Source organism: Rosa chinensis, chromosome 2 (assembly GCF_002994745.2).
Source record: "Rosa chinensis cultivar Old Blush chromosome 2, RchiOBHm-V2, whole genome shotgun sequence".
Classification (NCBI taxonomy): Eukaryota; Viridiplantae; Streptophyta; class Magnoliopsida; order Rosales; family Rosaceae; genus Rosa; species Rosa chinensis.
The window spans coordinates 57056539-57075500 of record NC_037089.1 but is presented as its reverse complement, the minus strand read 5'-3'; the positions used below and the strand labels follow the sequence as shown (position 1 = coordinate 57075500).

General features: G+C 37.7%; 2 protein-coding genes and 1 long non-coding RNA gene across 15 annotated transcripts; 2 read left to right on the top strand and 1 right to left on the bottom strand.

The window, feature by feature from the left end:
• Positions 1–6024: 6024 nt before the first annotated feature.
• On the bottom strand, positions 6025–7835 carry LOC112189780 (aquaporin TIP2-1). Its single transcript, XM_024329132.2, has 3 exons — positions 7625–7835; positions 7049–7299; positions 6025–6643 (listed from the first exon to the last, which is right to left on the bottom strand). Exons 1-3 carry the CDS (start codon positions 7749–7751, stop codon positions 6275–6277), a joined length of 747 nt encoding a protein of 248 aa, XP_024184900.1. The 5' UTR covers positions 7752–7835; the 3' UTR covers positions 6025–6274.
• A 3655-nt stretch (positions 7836–11490) lies between these two features.
• LOC112188548 lies at positions 11491–15548 on the top strand. Of its 13 annotated transcripts, none has more exons than XR_002931481.2 (11): positions 11491–11718; positions 11787–11846; positions 12176–12284; positions 12369–12497; positions 13435–13518; positions 13846–13918; positions 14022–14086; positions 14199–14299; positions 14397–14566; positions 14860–14940; positions 15076–15548. It is a non-coding gene; the product is annotated as an uncharacterized LOC112188548 (long non-coding RNA). The 13 variants fall into 13 exon arrangements; XR_002931479.2 differs by having other exon boundaries at positions 13435–13543; positions 14022–14093; XR_002931477.2 differs by having other exon boundaries at positions 11493–11718; positions 13435–13543.
• A 1491-nt stretch (positions 15549–17039) lies between these two features.
• Positions 17040–18956, top strand: LOC112189978 (protein JINGUBANG). The gene has a single exon (XM_024329394.2). It carries the CDS (start codon positions 17122–17124, stop codon positions 18304–18306), a length of 1185 nt encoding a protein of 394 aa, XP_024185162.2. The 5' UTR covers positions 17040–17121; the 3' UTR covers positions 18307–18956.
• The last annotated feature ends 6 nt before the right edge of the window (positions 18957–18962 follow it).

Below are 18962 nucleotides of genomic sequence, written 5' to 3'. Positions count from 1 at the left end.
TGTAATTCAACCTCTTTCTTTGTAATCTTGCTTAGTTTCGTGAGAATTGTTTTTAGTTAACATTTATGTTTGAACAAGGTTTATATTCTGAAATTTTATGATTGAATAAAGAATTTCGATTCTTATGTTGTGATTCCAAAGTTGCTTATGTGTGATTGTTCGATTGAATTTGCTTGATAGAAAACTTTTATATGTTTATCTTATTTGGGTCGACACTTATAGGATTTGCATGTAATTGGTGCTAGGTTTAAGAACATGAAATCGACTTTTCGTTTTGTGTAAACTTGAATCAAAGTAGTAAAGGTTTTGGACAAAAATCGAATTCAATTGAAGAGGATTGCAATTAGGTGAACTTATTCATACTAAGTTGTACACTTGAGTTGATAGCCTTTCTCTATGTGTAATGCATTAAACATGACATGATTGACTAGCTTTCTAGGGTTTGATTGCATGTTTAATAGGATTAATCTAGGTGCTTTCGCTTAGATTAATTAGCATTGAAAAGTAAAATATGGGAAATCGTTTGCTTTCGAATGTTTCACATGATCAACTCCTTTCACATGACTTGGAAGAACAATGTAGGGTTAATTCGAATTCAATGATAAACTTGGGTTTAATCTTTGTTTCTTATGTTTCATTCTTGTACATGTGTTTTTATATTTTCTTTATCTTAATTTTCAATTCTATAATTCTTAAACCCCCTTCCTTTTTATTTTGTTACTTGTATATATTTCTATTCTTTACTTTATTTTTGTAAATAATACTTTATTATTTTAATTCTTTATTTGTTTATTCAATTGTATATATTTATTCTTTATTTTATTTTTGTAAATAATACTTTTCTTTATTTGTTACACAATTACAGGTGTACCCTCAATCCCCGGAATAGAACGATCCCTATTTGCTTATACTACTAATGATATTTCAGGGTTAAATTATGCGCTTCCCAAGAGCACATCACTACTCTGTTGTTTGCTTGGCAGTTCTTGTACCAATGCCCAATGAATCCACACCTATAACATGGTTCATTGTCAACTCTTTCCTTTTGCATCTTGTTTCCATGATCCCCATGTCCCTTTCCACGTGGTGCATGGTTGCCACGTGGGTAGGGATCAGCACGTCTAAACCCTTTTGCATTGGAGTTCTTTTCACCTTTTATTTTTCCATAATTAGCCTCGGAAATTTTCTTTGTCCTACCTGGCATTGTTATTCAAGAGAATCTCATTTTGTCTCTCAGCCACTTACAGTAGGCTTATCAACTTATTGAAGGTTGTGATTCTTTTGTTGTCATACTCCAACTGATACTGGTTCGCTAGTATAAAAACTGAAGTGGGAATAAAGGTGGTAAGAGTCTTGTAGATCATATCATCTTCTGTGATTTCCCTTTCACAAAAATTGAGACGTGCTTTTAAGCGCAACATGTCCTTGTTGAAGTCATTGACTTTTTATAGTCAAGCAAGCGGATTCCATTCCACTGAATAGCTAGTTCTAGGAGTAAAGTGTCATGAATGTTCCCAAAACGTCATTTAAGGGCATCCCACAATTCTTTGGGTGTCTTCAACTGAAGGTACTCCCAGCGTAGGCTAGAATCAATATGTCGCCTCAGAAACATTAAGGCATCTGCTTTCACCTTATTAGATAGTTCATCATCTTTGGGGTCAGTAATGGTGGCAGTGTAGTCTTTTGCGACAAAGGCAGTTTCCATATCAGAAACCTAACGATGGTACTCAAGTCCTTCTGAGTCCAAAATGTCAAACTCAGGTCGAGTTGGATCAACCATCTACATAAAACAAGAGGGAAGATATAAATTACGCAGTCATAAAGACATCCACGTGAAATATTTTCCAAAAATATGAATTAGATTTCAAGACCAAGATTCGTAATGGTCACATTTTTTTTCGATGCATGTGAAAATACTTTATCACAGTAAATGTGTGTGTATAATGCGCATGAATTTTCATTATCATGGCAAAACGCAATTTTTGTATATTGCATTCTAAAAATAAGCATAGCACATTTAATCATAGCATATATAAGAAATAAAGTACATGGCATGCTCAAATTTCATAAATATACAACAAATTATATACTACACATAATCATAGCAAATTATATAATAATAGCAAGAATATATCATGCATAAAATAAAATGTAAATAACAGTAAAATACAAAGCATGCGTAGACATAATTTATATAAGAGTAAATAAAATAAAAACATGCTCAAAATTTCATAAATAATATATAACAATATATATAGATATATATGGCATGCTCAAAAATCAAATATATAATCATGGCTTAAAGATAATTATATAAAGCATAAATGACAAAGCATGCTTAAAATGATTAATATAATCTAACTAAGCATGCTCGAAAATTTTATAATAAAAGCATATATAATAAAATCTAAAGCATGCTTAAAAATAGAAAAGATAAATCAAATTCACATGCTTGGTTATAAAAATAATAATAAAGAAAACATACTTGATTTCGAGAAAATAAAACAATCCTAGCGCACGCGCGTGTTGATGCATGCGTGCGTAGCGATGTTTTTGGACTTAGAAAAACTGGGCCGCTTCCTCTCTCTTTTTAACAATGGGCCACAGCGCCTTTTTTTTTTTTTTTTTTTTTTTTTCTGGGCCGCAGGGCCTTTTTTTTTTTTTTTTTTTGACAATTGGGCCGGCTCTTTTCTTTGGGCTGGGTCAGCTCTTTTTCGTTTTTTTTTTTCTTTCGCGTCTTCCTCCTTCTGCTCTTCTTCTTTCTCCGTCTGGTTTGTAGGTGGGTGTAGTGCCTCAATCTGGGTCGTCGAAGCAGGTTGGTCCGGGACTTGTTTAACAAATCTGATCGTCGGAGGTCTGGGTACGATGGCTATTGCTTTTGAGTCGCCGGAATCTCGTTCATCGTTCTTCGACGAGTTTGGGTAGGAAATGGATCGGAGATCGTCGGGTCTGGGTCGAAAAAACCTACTGGTCGGAGTGTGAGGAGCAGGTGCAGGTCTGGTCGCCGAAGTCTGGTGTTGCAGGGATCGACGCAGGTGGGTCGGGTGGGCAGGGGCGGGTTTGCAGGCTGGGTTGCTGCAGCAGCGATGGGTGGAGGCGGGTAGGCTGCTGGCGCGGGGATGTTGCTGTCGCTGGATCTAGATAGAGGCCGGTGATGTAGGCTAGGCGTGCGAGTGGGGGCCGCGCAGGCGGGTGGTAGCCTGATGTGCTAGCAAGGGAGGTCGGTGGTGTACTGCTGTGGGGTTGACGAAGGCCGATTTTTTTTTTTTGGTTGTTGGTGGCAGCAGAAAAAAAAAGGAAAATATTTTTTTCTTCTAGGGTTTTTTTTTTTTTCTTTTCGATAGAAAGAAAACTAGAAAATTAGGTTTTTTTTTTTTTTTTTTTTCTATTGGCTATTTGCTCTGAGCGTGCTGATAACGTGTAAAAGTAAAATGGGAATTGGAATTGGTCTACTCATTTCATTTCATATCCCCTTTATATAGGGAGAGAATTACAACGGAAAAAACAATTACAATGGTGACATTAACTACTGATTGGTCCGTAATCCATGCTGATTGATGGTAATTGCTAATTGCTTGATTCCCTCTCCGTCAATCACTTTGACGAAGGCACAGAATGTGTTTTTCCTTTAACACTCTGAACGTCCAAAATTTCATGAAGAAACATAGCATAATTGGGTTATACGGGTTCACTTCGTGTTGGCGGGTTGACCCGTAGCCAACCCATTTATTAAATGGGTCATGGCGGGTTGACCCACCGTCGACCCGCTTTTTAATCGTGCGGATTCAACTCACTTTATTTCGTGGGGGTTTCGAGTCGTGTCGGAATTGACAGCCCTAACCTTAATGATGTGATTTTGGAAGTCTAGATACATATTTGATCACTTTGACTGTTTAAGTACCATTCTGTCCGGTCCGAGGAAGTTTAGAACCCACCTATAATAAAAATCATTTCTTTAAGGGGGGTGAAATTTGCACACCCCCTTTTACATTCTACACACCCTTTCCAATATTTTAATATTTTCTGATGTTCTCTTATGTTTGTTTCCCATAATACCCTTCTTCTCCAAGCACTCAGTTGAGGGCCCGACTTTGCTTCTCTCCTCTCTTCTTCTCTCTTCTTCTTCTTCTTCTTCTTTCCTCCTCTGAAAAAAAAACTCACCATTAACAGACTCAACCTTTAAAACCAACCCACCATTACCAAAGACTCAATCTTTACATCACACCCAACACCCAAAGACTCAACCATTAAAACCATTGAAACATTTGAAACGCACCACAACCATAGAATCATCCCCACACTCGATCTCCTTCTCCACCGCTTTCTGTACGGACAGCCACTCCGACGCAGTTCAAAGCTCCCGGTTCAAGGTCTTCGATCGCGATTTCCGACTCAAAAGGAAAATGGATGTGGACGTCGATCCGACCCGGTCTAAGGAAATTCAGGTCGACCTGGTCCTTCGAGTTCATCATGAACACCATGACTCTCTCTTCGGCGTAGCACGAGTTGAGCAAGCCGTCCATGAAGTTCGATATGCCGGAGAAGCTGACCGCCGTTGATTTCTCGGCGAAGAACTGATCCAGGTCCTCGATGAGGATCACCGACTTGCTCGTGGTCTGTAAAAGAAGCATCTTCAACTCTGAGTAGTCTTTAACCCTAGAGAGGTCGAGATCGTAGACGTCGTAGCCGAGGAAATTGGCCATGGCGGCGATGAAGCTGAATTTCCCGGTGCTGGACGGGCCGTAAAGCAAGAAGCTTCACTTCTAGACGCGGCCGAGTCGGTTGTAGTACTGCTTGGCTTTGAGAAACGACTCCAAATCGGACTTGATCTTCGATTTGAGATCAGCTTCCATGGCAATCATCTCCAGTGTAGATGGGTGCGTGAACGGCACAGTCCTCCACCGCGCGTTGTGGAAGTCGTCGCCGGCCATGGCGGAGTCATCGATGTTCATGTACAGTCGTAAATCTCGCTTCCGCTGATCCAGCTAGTCGGCGACGACGTGGATGTGCTGCAAGACCGCAGAATCCGTCGCTTATCAGCTTTCCGAACCTGCAACACCAAATTCCAGCAGAGCTGATTCAAGGAGGAGAGAAGCAAAGTCGGGCCCTCAACTGAGTGCTTAGAGAAGAAGGGTATTATGGGAAACAAACATAAGAGAACATCAGAAAATATTAAAATATTGAAAAGGGTGTGCAGAATGTAAAAGGGGGTGTGCAAATTTCACCCCCTTCTTTAATCATGGATTGGAAGGATCGGATCTGACCAGGGTTATCTGGCAACGGTACGTTGTTTCAATATCGATGAAGCCACCTGTGCAGTATAGAGTGCCACCTCTCACGTCGTGGCTACTCGTAGGGCCTGTTAAGTGTGTTTTGAGTCCTCTTGATGAGGGAGTTTGGACCATAGCTCGTCAATTAACTCCTTATATTCTCTTGTGGGTTTTCAATGTAGGATTGGACAATTATTCGGAAGGGTAACTGTTAGTGCTTCGTTGTTTGGGGCTTATCAACTAGAAATGCAAGATTAATTTTTTTTTTTTTCAGTCGGAAATGTAAGATTACTCAGATGATCACTCTTTTTGGCAGTCTCTTACACTAGATCGGTAAAATAAAGGTCATTCCAACACATCTACCAGGGAAATTCACATGCATGTTGTGAGAGGAAGGCTAATATAATGATACATAGTTCGTGCACACAAAAATGTTTCCTCGATATCATATACAGAATGACTAGTATTCATTAAGATATATGAACAGACTAAAGCATGATTGAAGCTGATCACTTGTGCCTAATTACATCGTACGTGCCTGTAATCGTAGTGAAAGGGTTAACCAGTCATGTTAACGAACTACTTCGTTTTGCAGAAAAAAGAAAATATTCGAGACTTGCTTGCCAAACCACAGTTGGGAAACCAAACTCTAAAAGAGCTGGTTCATGCATGATTCTCTCTTTCAATCTTCATGTTTAATGCTCTGCCTTCAACACACAATTCTCTAAAGCCAATGGCATAAGTCCACAGAAGGTCCATCATATATTAATTGCATTTTCACCAGCAACTTCATTCATTTTCATTTCACATAGAAAAAGTGACCTACAAATGGGCTGTACAACAGCACAAAGGAAATGGAGGTTCAAAGCAGAGAAAATAAACAAATGAAAATTTGAAAACAAAAGGAAGCAAAAGCAAAAAATTTTGCTCTTCCTCCTTTTATTACAAAGCCAACTAGCTAGGCTAGGCACTCATCCAACAATCCCCACTCTAGCTCAACCAAATCAATATTCACTGACTAAGGGTTGGTGCTCAGAGTGAATGAATACATTGCCATAGATAAGGCCAGCAAGACCACCACCAATGAGGGGTCCAACCCAGTAGATCCAGTTGTCGGTGAAGTCTCCGCTGACAACGGCGGGTCCAAATGATCGGGCAGGGTTCATTGACCCGCCGGAGAAGGGTCCTGCAGCCAAGATGTTGGCCCCAACAATGAAACCAATGGCAATGGGAGCAATTATGCCTATGTCTCCCTTCTTGGGGTCCGCTGCTGTTGCATAGACGGTGTAAACCAAAGCAAAAGTAATGATGATCTCAAACACAACTCCTTCAATGGCTCCAACTCCAGCAGCCACAGTGTGGATAGGAATTGTCTGAAAAAGGAAATTTCATAGTCAGTTTCAGTGACGAGCTTCACTAAAAAATAGACCTTAGTCACCTTACTTCATTGAACTAAAGAAAACTTTAATTTAAAGCTCGTTATGATAATTGGAGTATGATGTCTTGCTAATCTGTTGGTACAAGATCAACACGTAAGTCAAAAGTTACATTATTTTAGACTTTAACTTGGTTACCTTTCTAATATAGATCTCAAATACTAAATCCAAAAGGCTTCTTCCTTAAACAGACAGTAACGTCCTTCACATATAAGCATAAGATCAACATAAAAAAGATCGGTATAGATGGTCTTATTTGTAACTCCTAACCCCAACAATTTTGAGTGAAGAAAAAGACATCTTCAATTAATTAGATCTGCTTAATCTTGAAGAATATCTTACCAAGCCTCCGGTGACGAACTTGAGGATGAAGCATGCAACAATGGCACCAAGAAGCTGGGCAATCCAGTAGAAGATGCCAGTGAGGATAGTGATTTGGCCACCAAGAGCCAATCCGAATGTGACAGCTGGGTTCACATGGCCCCCAGAGATGTTGGCACCAACTGAAACTGCAACAAAGAGAGCAAAGCCATGGCAGATGGCAATGGCTACGAGTCCAGCAGGATCAAGAGCAGCGTTGGATGTCAACTTGTCTGTGAAGAATGAAGGCAAAACTTCAGAAGTTAAAAAATTAAAAAAAATTACTGTCTAGTATGATCATGACTTCAAGTAATTTTCTAATTTTATCCATATTAACATGTTGTGAGGTTCAAACCTACAACTTCATTCAAACAAAGGATTTTTATACACTGCTAACCCCAAAAGCTTTGGTCAACGTACAATATATATCAAACAACCTGACGAAAATTTTGTGGATGGTGTTACATATTGATATATTTTGTTTGACAGGAAGAGTAAAATTTCATTCTGAGCTAGATGATGCAGTTGATGAAAAGGGAGCTAGAGAAAAGTACTAACCGTAAGCTATGGCTGAACCAACTCCTGCAAAAACGAAGAGCAAGGTTGAGATGAACTCAGCAACGTATGCCTTAAAGGACCCCAAACTGAAAGAATCATTAAACCTTCCAAATGCTATTCTTGCCATCTCGGAGAATAACAACTGTTGGAACTCTTGAAGAAATTGACGAGAAGAAGAGATAAGGATGCAAAAAGGTTCAGATAGCACGTATGCCTTATCTAGGTCAGGTATATATAGTAGTAGCAAGTATAGAAATAACAACATATTTAACATATTGTTTATTAGTAAATGAGATGATCGATTATGATCAGCTTCTCCTTGTATTACCATATCAGTAACATTAAGCAGCGACTTCAAGTCAAATAAGTGAGGCCTAGAATAATCCTAGATGTGAGAGCTGGGGGATGTAAAAATCCATACCCTAACTTGTTTTTCCTGTTTACTGTTTTTGCCTTAGTCTTTTTAATACAATTCATCGAACATTTTATTTTAAAAAAAATCAAATCACACGAAACTGTTGCTGTTTAACCGAGCGAACATAAATTAGAAACCAACAAAGTTAATAATGACTAGTTATTCATGTATATTATGGACTTGTATTATTTGATTAGAGATAAGGAATATATGTGGGATGTCTACATGCACTAAAGTATATCCATGCTGATGGAGCAGACAAGCCAATCAGGTATCTTTCTGTAGTCTAGCTGTCAACAACATGCTTTAATAGAAATGTCCGGAAGCTCATCAATGATTCTACCATGTGAAGAAAAGCTCGGTCTGTTCGATTCACAGGAAAAGACTGGAACGGACAATGGTGGTGTGTGGTAGGTCATGGGGTGAGTGTGAACTGTGTGATCAAAATAATGATAAAGAGGAAGTGATGGAGGGCACGACAAAGTTGGTAAATTTGGTCCACAAACACACCACCGACCATGCTTCCAAAATGAGCAGGACAATATCGTGGGATTTCAAAAATGAGCGGATAGGATTAATGATTGAGTATTTTTTATTAGAGCTGTTGGACCATATTGCTTAATTAGGGTTTAACAATAATGGAAGGTTTGGAGCCTAATTGGGGGAAGATAATGAGGGATCTCAATGACTCCGTCCTCTTCACTGGTTTCATTTGCTTTTGGTCTTTTGGAGATGAAAGTTGTATCTTTTTACTGTTTTCTTTTCACTTTTACCCTAGCTGTTTGGTGTGGTAGTTCAAGGTAGGGTTTTGGATATCCACAATGGATTTCTTTGTCCTATGGGGTAAGCTGAAATGAAAAGAGTACTAGAGCTGAGCAAGTGAATGGTCATTCACATGCACAGTATCAATTTCTGAGCTTTAGTTGTACTGATCGAATTCAAATTGATTATGTTTCGTCTGTTCCATGACAATAGATCGAGGATCAAGTTGTTCATAATATATACACATTATTGGCTCATTTTCCTAGCGGCTTACGCATGCATTTAAGCTCTACTATTGTTTAACGTATATGGTATCGATCAAAACTTGGTCGCAAGCAGAATTTCAGTAACTGGTATCAAAACTTTGTTGCAGGAACTCGTGATGTGCTCGAAAGCTTCAGCTTTTGAGATCTAGAGATTGTTTAACATAAAGCAAATTCTTAGTGATGGATCCGATGCAGAATTTCAGCTTGCCACCACATTGGATAGGCTAGGCTGCATGAGATCTGTTCTTTGGAAGTTTATTCTATTTATAATGAATTCCTTGGAAGCATTTCTGTATATGCAAAGCATATCTGCATTTTCAGCATGTGTGAGTTACAAGGAATTACTTAACTGAAGCACCACATACTTTGAATCAATTACTTATTGGGGCTTGTGAGAACCTGCTCTATTCAATGGACTCTCATGTTTCATATCTATATTTTCTACTTTCATACGATCTAATCCATGATAAGTTTACACTTTGCAGTTCAGAGCGGATATGCAGCAAAATTTTGGAGCTTATTACTCCAAATTTCGAAACAAGGCATTTACAGTCATTTGAAACTATAGGAAAACCTGGTGCCAGAGAAGCCATGAACTAAATTTCTATATTGGAATAGGACCATATCAACTTCTGTTTATATTAGGGTGGCATATATTGGACCATATCACTGATCTATGGTATACCATTAAGAAAGATTGGATGCCTAACTGGAGGGTGATAATGAGGACAGAGGAATCACAACGACTCTGTCCTCTGGTGAAATTTTGTTTTGGGATTACTAGTTTCTTCTTTACACTATTTCTCTTTTGACTTTTCCCGTCCTTTTTGTGTGGTAACTCAGTAGGGGTTTTGGATATCATAATGGATTCTCTTGTCCTAGTTAACATACTGAGATGAGAAAGAGTACTGCAACTGAGCTAGTGAATGGCTATTTACAATGCACATTATCAATTTTTGACACTTTGCTGTACTGATCGAATTCAAATTGATTAAGCATTCTCTTCCTCTTAAGGGAGATGATCAATTTTGTCGTTTGGTGTACACTGTTACTTCATTTCTTACACCTTGAGCATTTGAGGTAGCTCCAGTGATCGTTTAACGTGGCATCAAAATCTTATCAGCCTTCCCGCAAGTCATGTGTTTGAGCTTTAGTGATTGTTTAACATATACTAATTCTTAATGCATTGGATCTGATAAATTCAATCCCTGCAGAAATTCTTCTTATTTGCCACCACATCTGGATAAGTTAGAATAGTCATGAAGATCAATAGTTTAGTATAGTACTTAGAATGGAAATAGAGTTCAATTTTACATGCTGTTCATGTATGCATATCCTCAGCTTCAGCATGTGTATGTTACTAAAAATATACTATAATTAGAGCATCACATGCTTTTGAGTCAATTAGTTACAGTGAGAACCTGCTCTATTCAAATGGACTTGCAAAACATGAGTATCTTCCATATAAAAATGCATATACACATGATCTGCTGATCCATGATTATATTTTAGTGTGAAAATGGATGAGATACAAATACACAATCAAGGTTTTGATGTTGTAACAAAATTTTGGAGTTAATTGCTCCTAAAGTTCAGAAATGGGAATTGAAAGGCATATAACCACAGAAATGAACTGGTGCAGAACATGAGCTAGAATTCTACAATTCCTTCTTTCTCCAAAAAGCTATCCTTCTGAAAGTGACATGTTCTTTTTTATCAATCATGAATGCAAACTTTGGAGTCAACAACCAAATATGTATGATTAAAAAAAATTCAAGAAGATTAATTTTGGTCTTGTAATGATCGATTTAGGCCGGTGGACTATATCATTGTTGTATAGTATAAGGGGAAGCAATCAAACAAGTCTCCACTGCTTTTGTTTCTGCTAATTATATTCAGGCCCCTCTTTGCTTTTCACCTTTTAGTTTTATGTCTTTACCTGTTTGTTTAAGTGAAATAACTTAAAGGATGCATTACAGGTACGCTAACATTTGATTATATGATACACATTTTCCTGGTTCCTGGATTCTGTTTATACTCGAGAAAAACCAACAGAATTGGTTGAAACCAACGACGAATGACTAGTCAAATAGATGTTACCTGGGCCAATTTGGAGTTGAAATAGGGCTGGCTTGGTTCAGCTAGATGGCCATTCTTTTAGGGGTTGAAAACATTATGGCCTTGCTAATATCGTAAGGTGTGTATGGTCATTGGTTGGCACAGAACTAGCTTGGACCAAGCATTTCATTGTTCTCTATCCCAAAAGAGAATCAGAAGTGCATTGTAGTCATATATCCTTAATATCGAACTGCATGCAGTTCAGCCTTCTGATTGACCATTGACCATTGATGGGTGGATAATGGATTAAAGCAGGTTGCATAGAGGAAGTTGATGTTTAAGACTTAAGAGTTGTGCATATTCCAGTTCGGTTGCGCAAACTGTAAATGCACATTTACTTTCTGTTCATACCAGCAGTGGAATGGCGGTTTTGCCCTCGAGCTGTATACTAAAGGCATGAGTTTTGTATTGTGTTCTAGAAGCTTTACACTGACTGCACAGCCAGGTACAGACGCTTCGTTCTATTTTCGGTTTGGTCTCGGATACAGACGCAGCGTGAAACGGAGGTATCGATCAAGCTCTCAGATATAAAGGTTAGGCTGAAATTCTGCAAACAAATAGGAGTTAGTGTTTGGTTTTGAATTTTTGATTTTGATCGTAGGTCGCTGGGGTGGGAAAGAGAAGACGAGAGATCCTGATTGTGGTTGACTTCCGGAGGAAGGTTTGGGTTTTTTTTGTGAATTTGGATTTGGTTTCTTCTTTTCTGCTTATCTCTGATTGTGTGCTCTTTGTGTAAACAATTTCTCAGTTCGTGTAGAGGGGGCTGGTTTATTGGGTTTTTGCTTTTTTATTTTTTACTAATCGATTGGAATCTAAGTGAATGTCTTTTTGTATGTCTTTAGATACTGTAATAGGGTTTAGGTTGAAATTTTTTTATTTTTAAACTTGAAATCTTTTGATTCAATTGTTCGTAGGTTGAATTTGGTTTTATTTTTTATTTTTGTAGTGTGCGCTTAATCTAGAGGTTGTACAAATTTTTTTTTTTTACAGTAATTAATGTAGGAATGGTCTTGGATTCCAGTTGGGGGGTCATTACTAAATGCAGAGCAAAAGAATTTGGCATTTGGTGCTGCTGCTAGCATGGTACATGCAGCCACAGGTAATATCTAAACCAGTTAATCATTAAGGTTATTCCAATTGTTCAGTTTAGATGGCTAAATATAGTTCTACCATCTTCAAGCAGGGTACTCAGTAGTGAGATCTATGTCGGAGGCTCCAAAATATGCTTCTGTGATTGCAAAGATTTTGAAGCAGGATTGTCCTAAGGCCAGTCTTAGCCGTCAAATAAGAAATCAGAATATCTCAATGCAAGGTATACATCGTTTGGACTTCATACTTGAATCTCCATTGCTGCTTTCCAATGATAATTTTTTTAGAAAGGAAGCTTACATGTTAACATCTGTTTGCCTCTCCACATTTTGTAATTTAGGATTGATGACTATAAATCATTCGAATTATGATTCTTATGTTTTCCTTACTTGGCTGTCAGACTACCCTTTAGTGAATCAATTGTTTTGATTTATACCAACTTAAGAAATCTGTTTCAATCTTTGGACTTGGTTTTTTTTTACAACAAAGCATATTAAAGCTAAATGTTGCTGTTAAAATCAAACCGGTTAGAGAACCACATGTAAAATCAGTTAAGAAGTTTTTAAAACTCAGTGAATTGTGAAATTATTAAATCTTGGTCGTGCTAATTACATTTTTGTTTCATAATGGTCTGTTTTTTTTTTCCTTTGGCTCTAAATATTTCATTACTTTGCATTCACATTACAATGGTGGAAGTTAGCTGCACTGTTTTTGGACTGGCTACTAGGTTCACTCCAGGAAATTTGCTTTTGGCTTGAAATAAAATTTACAGCTTTTTTTTTTTTTTCTTCTTCCTGATTCGAGTTTCTCTATCACTGTCATTTTGTATGCATTAAAAGAAGTAATGTAAACAAGCAAACACTAATAAAAAAAATTGAAGAGAACATAAACTGCATCGCTGAACTGATTCGTTTATTTCAATTTGTTTTGTGTAGTATGTTTAAGTCCATGAAACTTCAGTGCATACATTTAAAAAAGTTTATACAGATGTAGAAGTGCCCATTTGACTTCTTTGTCTGATCGAAAGTAAAACTTTGTGTGTTTAGATCAATTTGCATTTGAGTATTCAGAAGATGTTGTGAATGCTGTTTAATAATGTTGTGGTCATATCTCTGACATAGACATTCAGTTTTTGACTAAATTGAAATGTTGCATTGCAGGCAAAGCCATGGCCTTTTGCTGAGTGGAAGTTTTATAGCATTTTCTTTATTTCGTGACGCATCAATTTATGCAGAACAGGCCAAGTAATTTCAGATATGTTCCAATAAAGTAAAGCTATAACTTCTAATAGAATTATTTGTTACCTTTTCTTTGCTCTGGACACCACACATAGAATCATTCTCTTTTCTAATTTGAAAGGCTATAGAAAAGATTAAATGCTTACAAGAACATCTTTTCTATGTATGTAGTATTTATTATTATTTTTTTTCTGAGTCATAATGAACTTAAAAATATTTTAATATATAATATCACACACACACACTTGCAGAACAAAGGTGAAGGTGGTTCATCAATTCTATACTTCATGCTGCCTTTCCTTAACAGAGAAATGTGCTGCCTTTATTTAACAGAGAGGAAGTGAAGGACCCAAAGCGTGTGTCACCAAGAGCTTCAACTGAGGAACGGTGTGAAGGCAAGGAACAAGTAAGCCATTGGAATTTGTTTTACGATTCAGTAATATTCCTGCAATCTACAGTCTATCTCTAAGCTTATATTTGACATAAGAAACTGATATCTTTATTTTTAGGCCCTACACTGTTATGAAAAAAGAAAGTATTTGTTTGAACATTTAGAGGCACATTACTAATACAAGTAAGAGGTTGTTATATTTAGATTTAGTTACCAACTTTGTTTACCCTACGATAGTCTCTTTGTCACCCTATGATCAACTCTATTTTTAACAATCAATCTCTTTGTCAAACAGGTGTTAAGAAGCTTCACATCAAAGGCACTGACAACTTCCTGATTGCAAAGAGCAAGAACAACTTGCAAATGTTGAATATGTTGGTTTGATTAATTATGCAGGTGCAGTTCTTATAATTTTCCGATATATGATCACATTTAGAATTTCCAGATCATTGGGTGGGTATTGTTTGAATATCTAGCCAATCTGTTTTCTCAGGCAAGACTGCAGTTCGTTAATCTTTTTTCTCACGCTGAGGATAACTAAGAAGTTTCCAAAGAGGAGTACAACTTAAATCAGAAACTGGCAAAGAAATATGAAAATGACAGAGGATCAAGAAGAAGCTGATCAAGATAAGGAGGAAAAGGATCATGCCCATGACTAATATGGTACATACTGAACATCCTTTGATATTGTTATCTCATCTAATAACTTTAGACGTGTACCAACTTTGTTCTTTCAATTTCATTCTTTCACAAGACTTAACAATATTGGTTGCTAGATAGACAGTAATCACATATACATTAAATGTATAAAATATTCATATTGAAAGACATTCAGTATGTCTGCTTTCAGTTAAGATAGGAGGCTCCTCCCCTGTCTCTCCTACTCACTTTTTATTTTTATTTTTATTCTTTTTTACCAATTTTCTGACCTGACTATACAAAAATTTTGCTTTTAGGCATTAGAAACATTCAGAGGCAGTAGGCAGTACACCCTCATTAAAATTGGGCACTTATACTCAAAATATGTCATCCATATGGTAGGTGTTACAAGAATTTGCTGCTTTTGTTTTTAGACACCGACTCTCCTCAACTTATTTCAAAATCATGTTGAATTAGAACCTTTTTGAGTAAAGTCTCACACTTGCGTTGCTGGTGTCTTCTATTATGTGCAGGAGGAATGTGTTAAATGGTTAGAACATGCAGAAGACTGTAAAAGTACTTGGGCTCTCTCTCTCTGTGAACTAGAGAACTTCATTTTATTACTATTAGTTGTTGGTTCAGTTAGAAAGCAATTGATAATAGTTATACAACTTGAATGAAGTTATACTACCCGCAGCAAAGCGCGGGATCTCTAACTAGTTCAATACTATCAAAGCCTGCATGGTATTGTGAGCTTGTACATATTGAAGTGATCGATTGTACGATGGAGGCTATACCAGAGGGGTGAGGTGATTTTGGATGACTAATAACATTAGAGTTACTTCCAAATTTGAGCTAAAATAGGGCTAGCTAGCTAGGTTCACTTTGCTAATCATCAGTTCAGGGTTACAAAAAAGTGTAATGACATTCTATATCTTCACTATCAAAGTTCAGTCCAATCTTCAACAGACCCCGAAAAGAAAAGGAAAGGCTTTCTCATTGATCATTGATGGGGTGGATATTCGGTCATTAGAACAGGTGGCATATAGGAGTATGAAGGTTAGAGTAAATTCTTTGTATATTCACAAAGTTAAAATTACTGGTTTGCTTGTCAAAGCTATGCACGCCCTATAATGCCGAACCTTGTAGTGTGAGCTTGTAAATACTATGGTGATTGATTCTATGGTAAAGACTTCATTAGATATGCAACGTATAATTTCTTAGCACACCTTAATCCCTAAAGGTTTGAAGACCTATATATTAGGCAGCAAAAAAATTGCAAAAGAAAAAAGACCATGCAAACCTAATGAGTGTTGCATGCCCAGAAGCAATGCCTAAGAAACAAGAATACAACAAAGAAATTGCAATTCCGGCAAATGCTATGTGTGAAGTAAATTATTCAGCATTTTGATTTTCGGTTACAGTGGAGATGATGGAACATCTAATCTTAATTAGAACCAATGAAACATTTGCCCTTTAAGATCTGTTACTTCTTCAATCTATTTCACCAAACTGCTCATCTACTTAATGTTAGCCGTCTCCAATGCCTTACTAGGTTCACTTTGGTGATCTCTCCCGTTCAAGTTGGAACTATTTAGCATAGTAATGAGTAGTTGAGGGACTTGAAAGTTCAAATCTGATGCAATGGGGGAGGTAGGAAGATGCCTTTAAACCTAGTTATTGTTGCCTCATCAAAGGAGTCTGCATTTTCTCATTTCTGTTAGATATATCTAAATTGCATTTCCTCATTGAATGTATATCTGAGTCATGTTAGATAAACATTTAAAAGGGTCATCAATTCCCAGTCATCAGTAAAATTCTAGGCTCTCAAGCAGCGTGCATCTTGCCTAATAGTCTAACATGTTCTGTTGTCAAATTCATGGAAATCCAACATGTTAGAAGTCGTTTTTGAACTACGACCGAAATTGACAAATTTTGCATGAGAACATAGCATTGTATATCATCAAAGCTATGAGACGATACCTACATTTGATGATTATAAGCTAGTCTCGACTAGCTCATGAACCAAGGCATGCAATATATGAAAAACATAACATTATGAAAGAGGTTGGAATAAATGCAATATATGAACTAAAAGCATGCAATGTATGATAAACATGACATTCAACAAATTTTATACCAACATAATCATTGTGAAAGGCAACAATGGTAAGAAACATCCTCTCATCTTCTCACTCGATTGCTATTATGCTCTAATTGGTAGGCTACATTTAATGCCCTTGAAAGACCCAATTAATTGATCCTATACTCCAATTAACCAACCCCCAACAAATTTATCTAACATAGTAAAGCACAATTTTAAGCACCCTTTCGATTTTTCATAACATTTCCTTCCGTCACCTAGCTCAACTGCAATGGAGTTTCATGGAGATCAAAGAAACCTCTGGAGCTTCATGGATGAAGAAAGAAAGAGCATCAAGTTACCTCGGAGACTTTCCTTTGGTAGTAACCAACAACAAAGTTCATCATCCGAAGTACCTAACATTCACTTAGCTTCTGCAGCAAGACCTTCTAATGCTGCTTCAGAACCATCAATTGATGCAATTCCTCCCAGACCTATGAGCCCCAGCACGCCATGGACACTCTCCCCGGTGCGCACTTCTCCTTCCCAACCTCTTCTTTATCATTGCATAGCCTCCCTCCACCGCCATGAAGGTAACATTTTCTCCATCACACTCTCAAAAGATTTCATATTCACCGGCTCAGAAAGTAGCCGGATTCATGCTTGGAAGCAACCAGATTGCACCGAGATAGGTTACATAAAGGCTACTTCGGGTCAAGTTCGAGCCATATTGGCCTATGGGAAAATGCTGTTCACCACACATGGTGACTGCAAAATTCGGGTATGGGATGCATCATCCACAGAGAATTTTAGACCTAAGAAGATCACAAGCTTACCACAAAGAAATCGATTCTCTAATTTGTTTTCAAAAAAGAGCAGCCAGCAACACAATGATCACATCTCTTGCCTCGCTTACAACAAAGAAGACAAGCTGTTGTACACAGGCTCGTGGGACAAATCTGTTAAAGCTTGGAAGATAAACGAAAAGCGTTGTGTCGACTCGTTCATTGCTCATGAAGGTCATGTGAATGGGATTGTGATCAACCAGGAAGATGGGTGTGTTTTCACTTGCTCATCAGATGGCTCAGTCAAAATTTGGAGAAGGGTGTTTGGTGAAAGTTCACACATACTCACCATGACCCTGAAGTTTCAACTTTCACCAGTGAATGCCTTGGCATTGAGCTTGTCAAATAGCACCACCCTCCTCTACTCTGGCTCATCGGATGGGCTCATAAACTTCTGGGAAAAAGAGAAGATGTCTGGAAGATACAACCATGGTGGGTTTCTGCAAGGTCATCATTTCGCCGTTCTTTGCTTGGTAGCCTTGGGAGAACTAATCTTCAGTGGCTCTGAGGATGCAACCATTAGGGTTTGGAGGAGAGAGGAAGGAAATTGCTTCCATTCTTGTCTTTCTGTCATTGAGGGACATCACGGGCCGGTTAGATGCTTAGCAGTGTCTTTGGAAACAGAAAATGTGGTAAGGGTAAAGGGTTTGTTGGTTTATAGTGCAAGCTTAGACCAAACTTTTAAGGTGTGGAGGGTTAAGGTTTTTCCAACTGAGAAACTAAACTTGGATGAGTCTGCAAAAGATCCACAAAGAGAGATTTTGGAGTGCGAGACAAGTCCAGTGCTGTCACCTTCATGGGTGGAGAAAAAGCTTCAGGGCAACTTTTTCCAGTAGAATAGAAGGCAGAACATGGAACAAGTAAGTTTTGATCCATTGCTTAATTTTTATGATGATTCTACACCAACTCAGACCATCGAACTACAGCTACCAACTCAGAAATACAAGAAGACTTCAAGATTAGTATCCCAAAAGTTTCAGGGACCAGTTTCAATTTCCAGATTTGAGAAACTGGGAGCCCTCTATCGTTCATAGTTCCACATTCCATTTTCAAACAACTTCAGGGACGGGAAATCCAGGATTCCAGGCCTCAACGTTACATTGCCTCTCTTAGTTCAGAGTTTAGGGTGATTTCATTTAATTTTAACATCAATTTGTTTGTAAGAAGTTTATTAAGAATGTTTCATTTTAGTTCTATGGGCATGAATGACAGGTTGGTATTCTTTGAAGTTTAGGTATGAAAATCATCAGAGAACCATACACACTGCTGGTGAACATTTAAGTACATGCATTAGAGCTAGTAGGTGGAACAAATACAATACAACTGTCCTTCGGTATCAAATGAAATCATGCGGTCAAAATTTTTTAGCAAAAGAAAAACCATGTGGCAGCAGTTGAGCTCAACTCTTCAGAGGGTTTTATAATGTGGAAATTATGTAACCCAAAAAAATAAATAAATTTTTAACTAAAGTTTTCTTTTCTGGAAGCAAAAT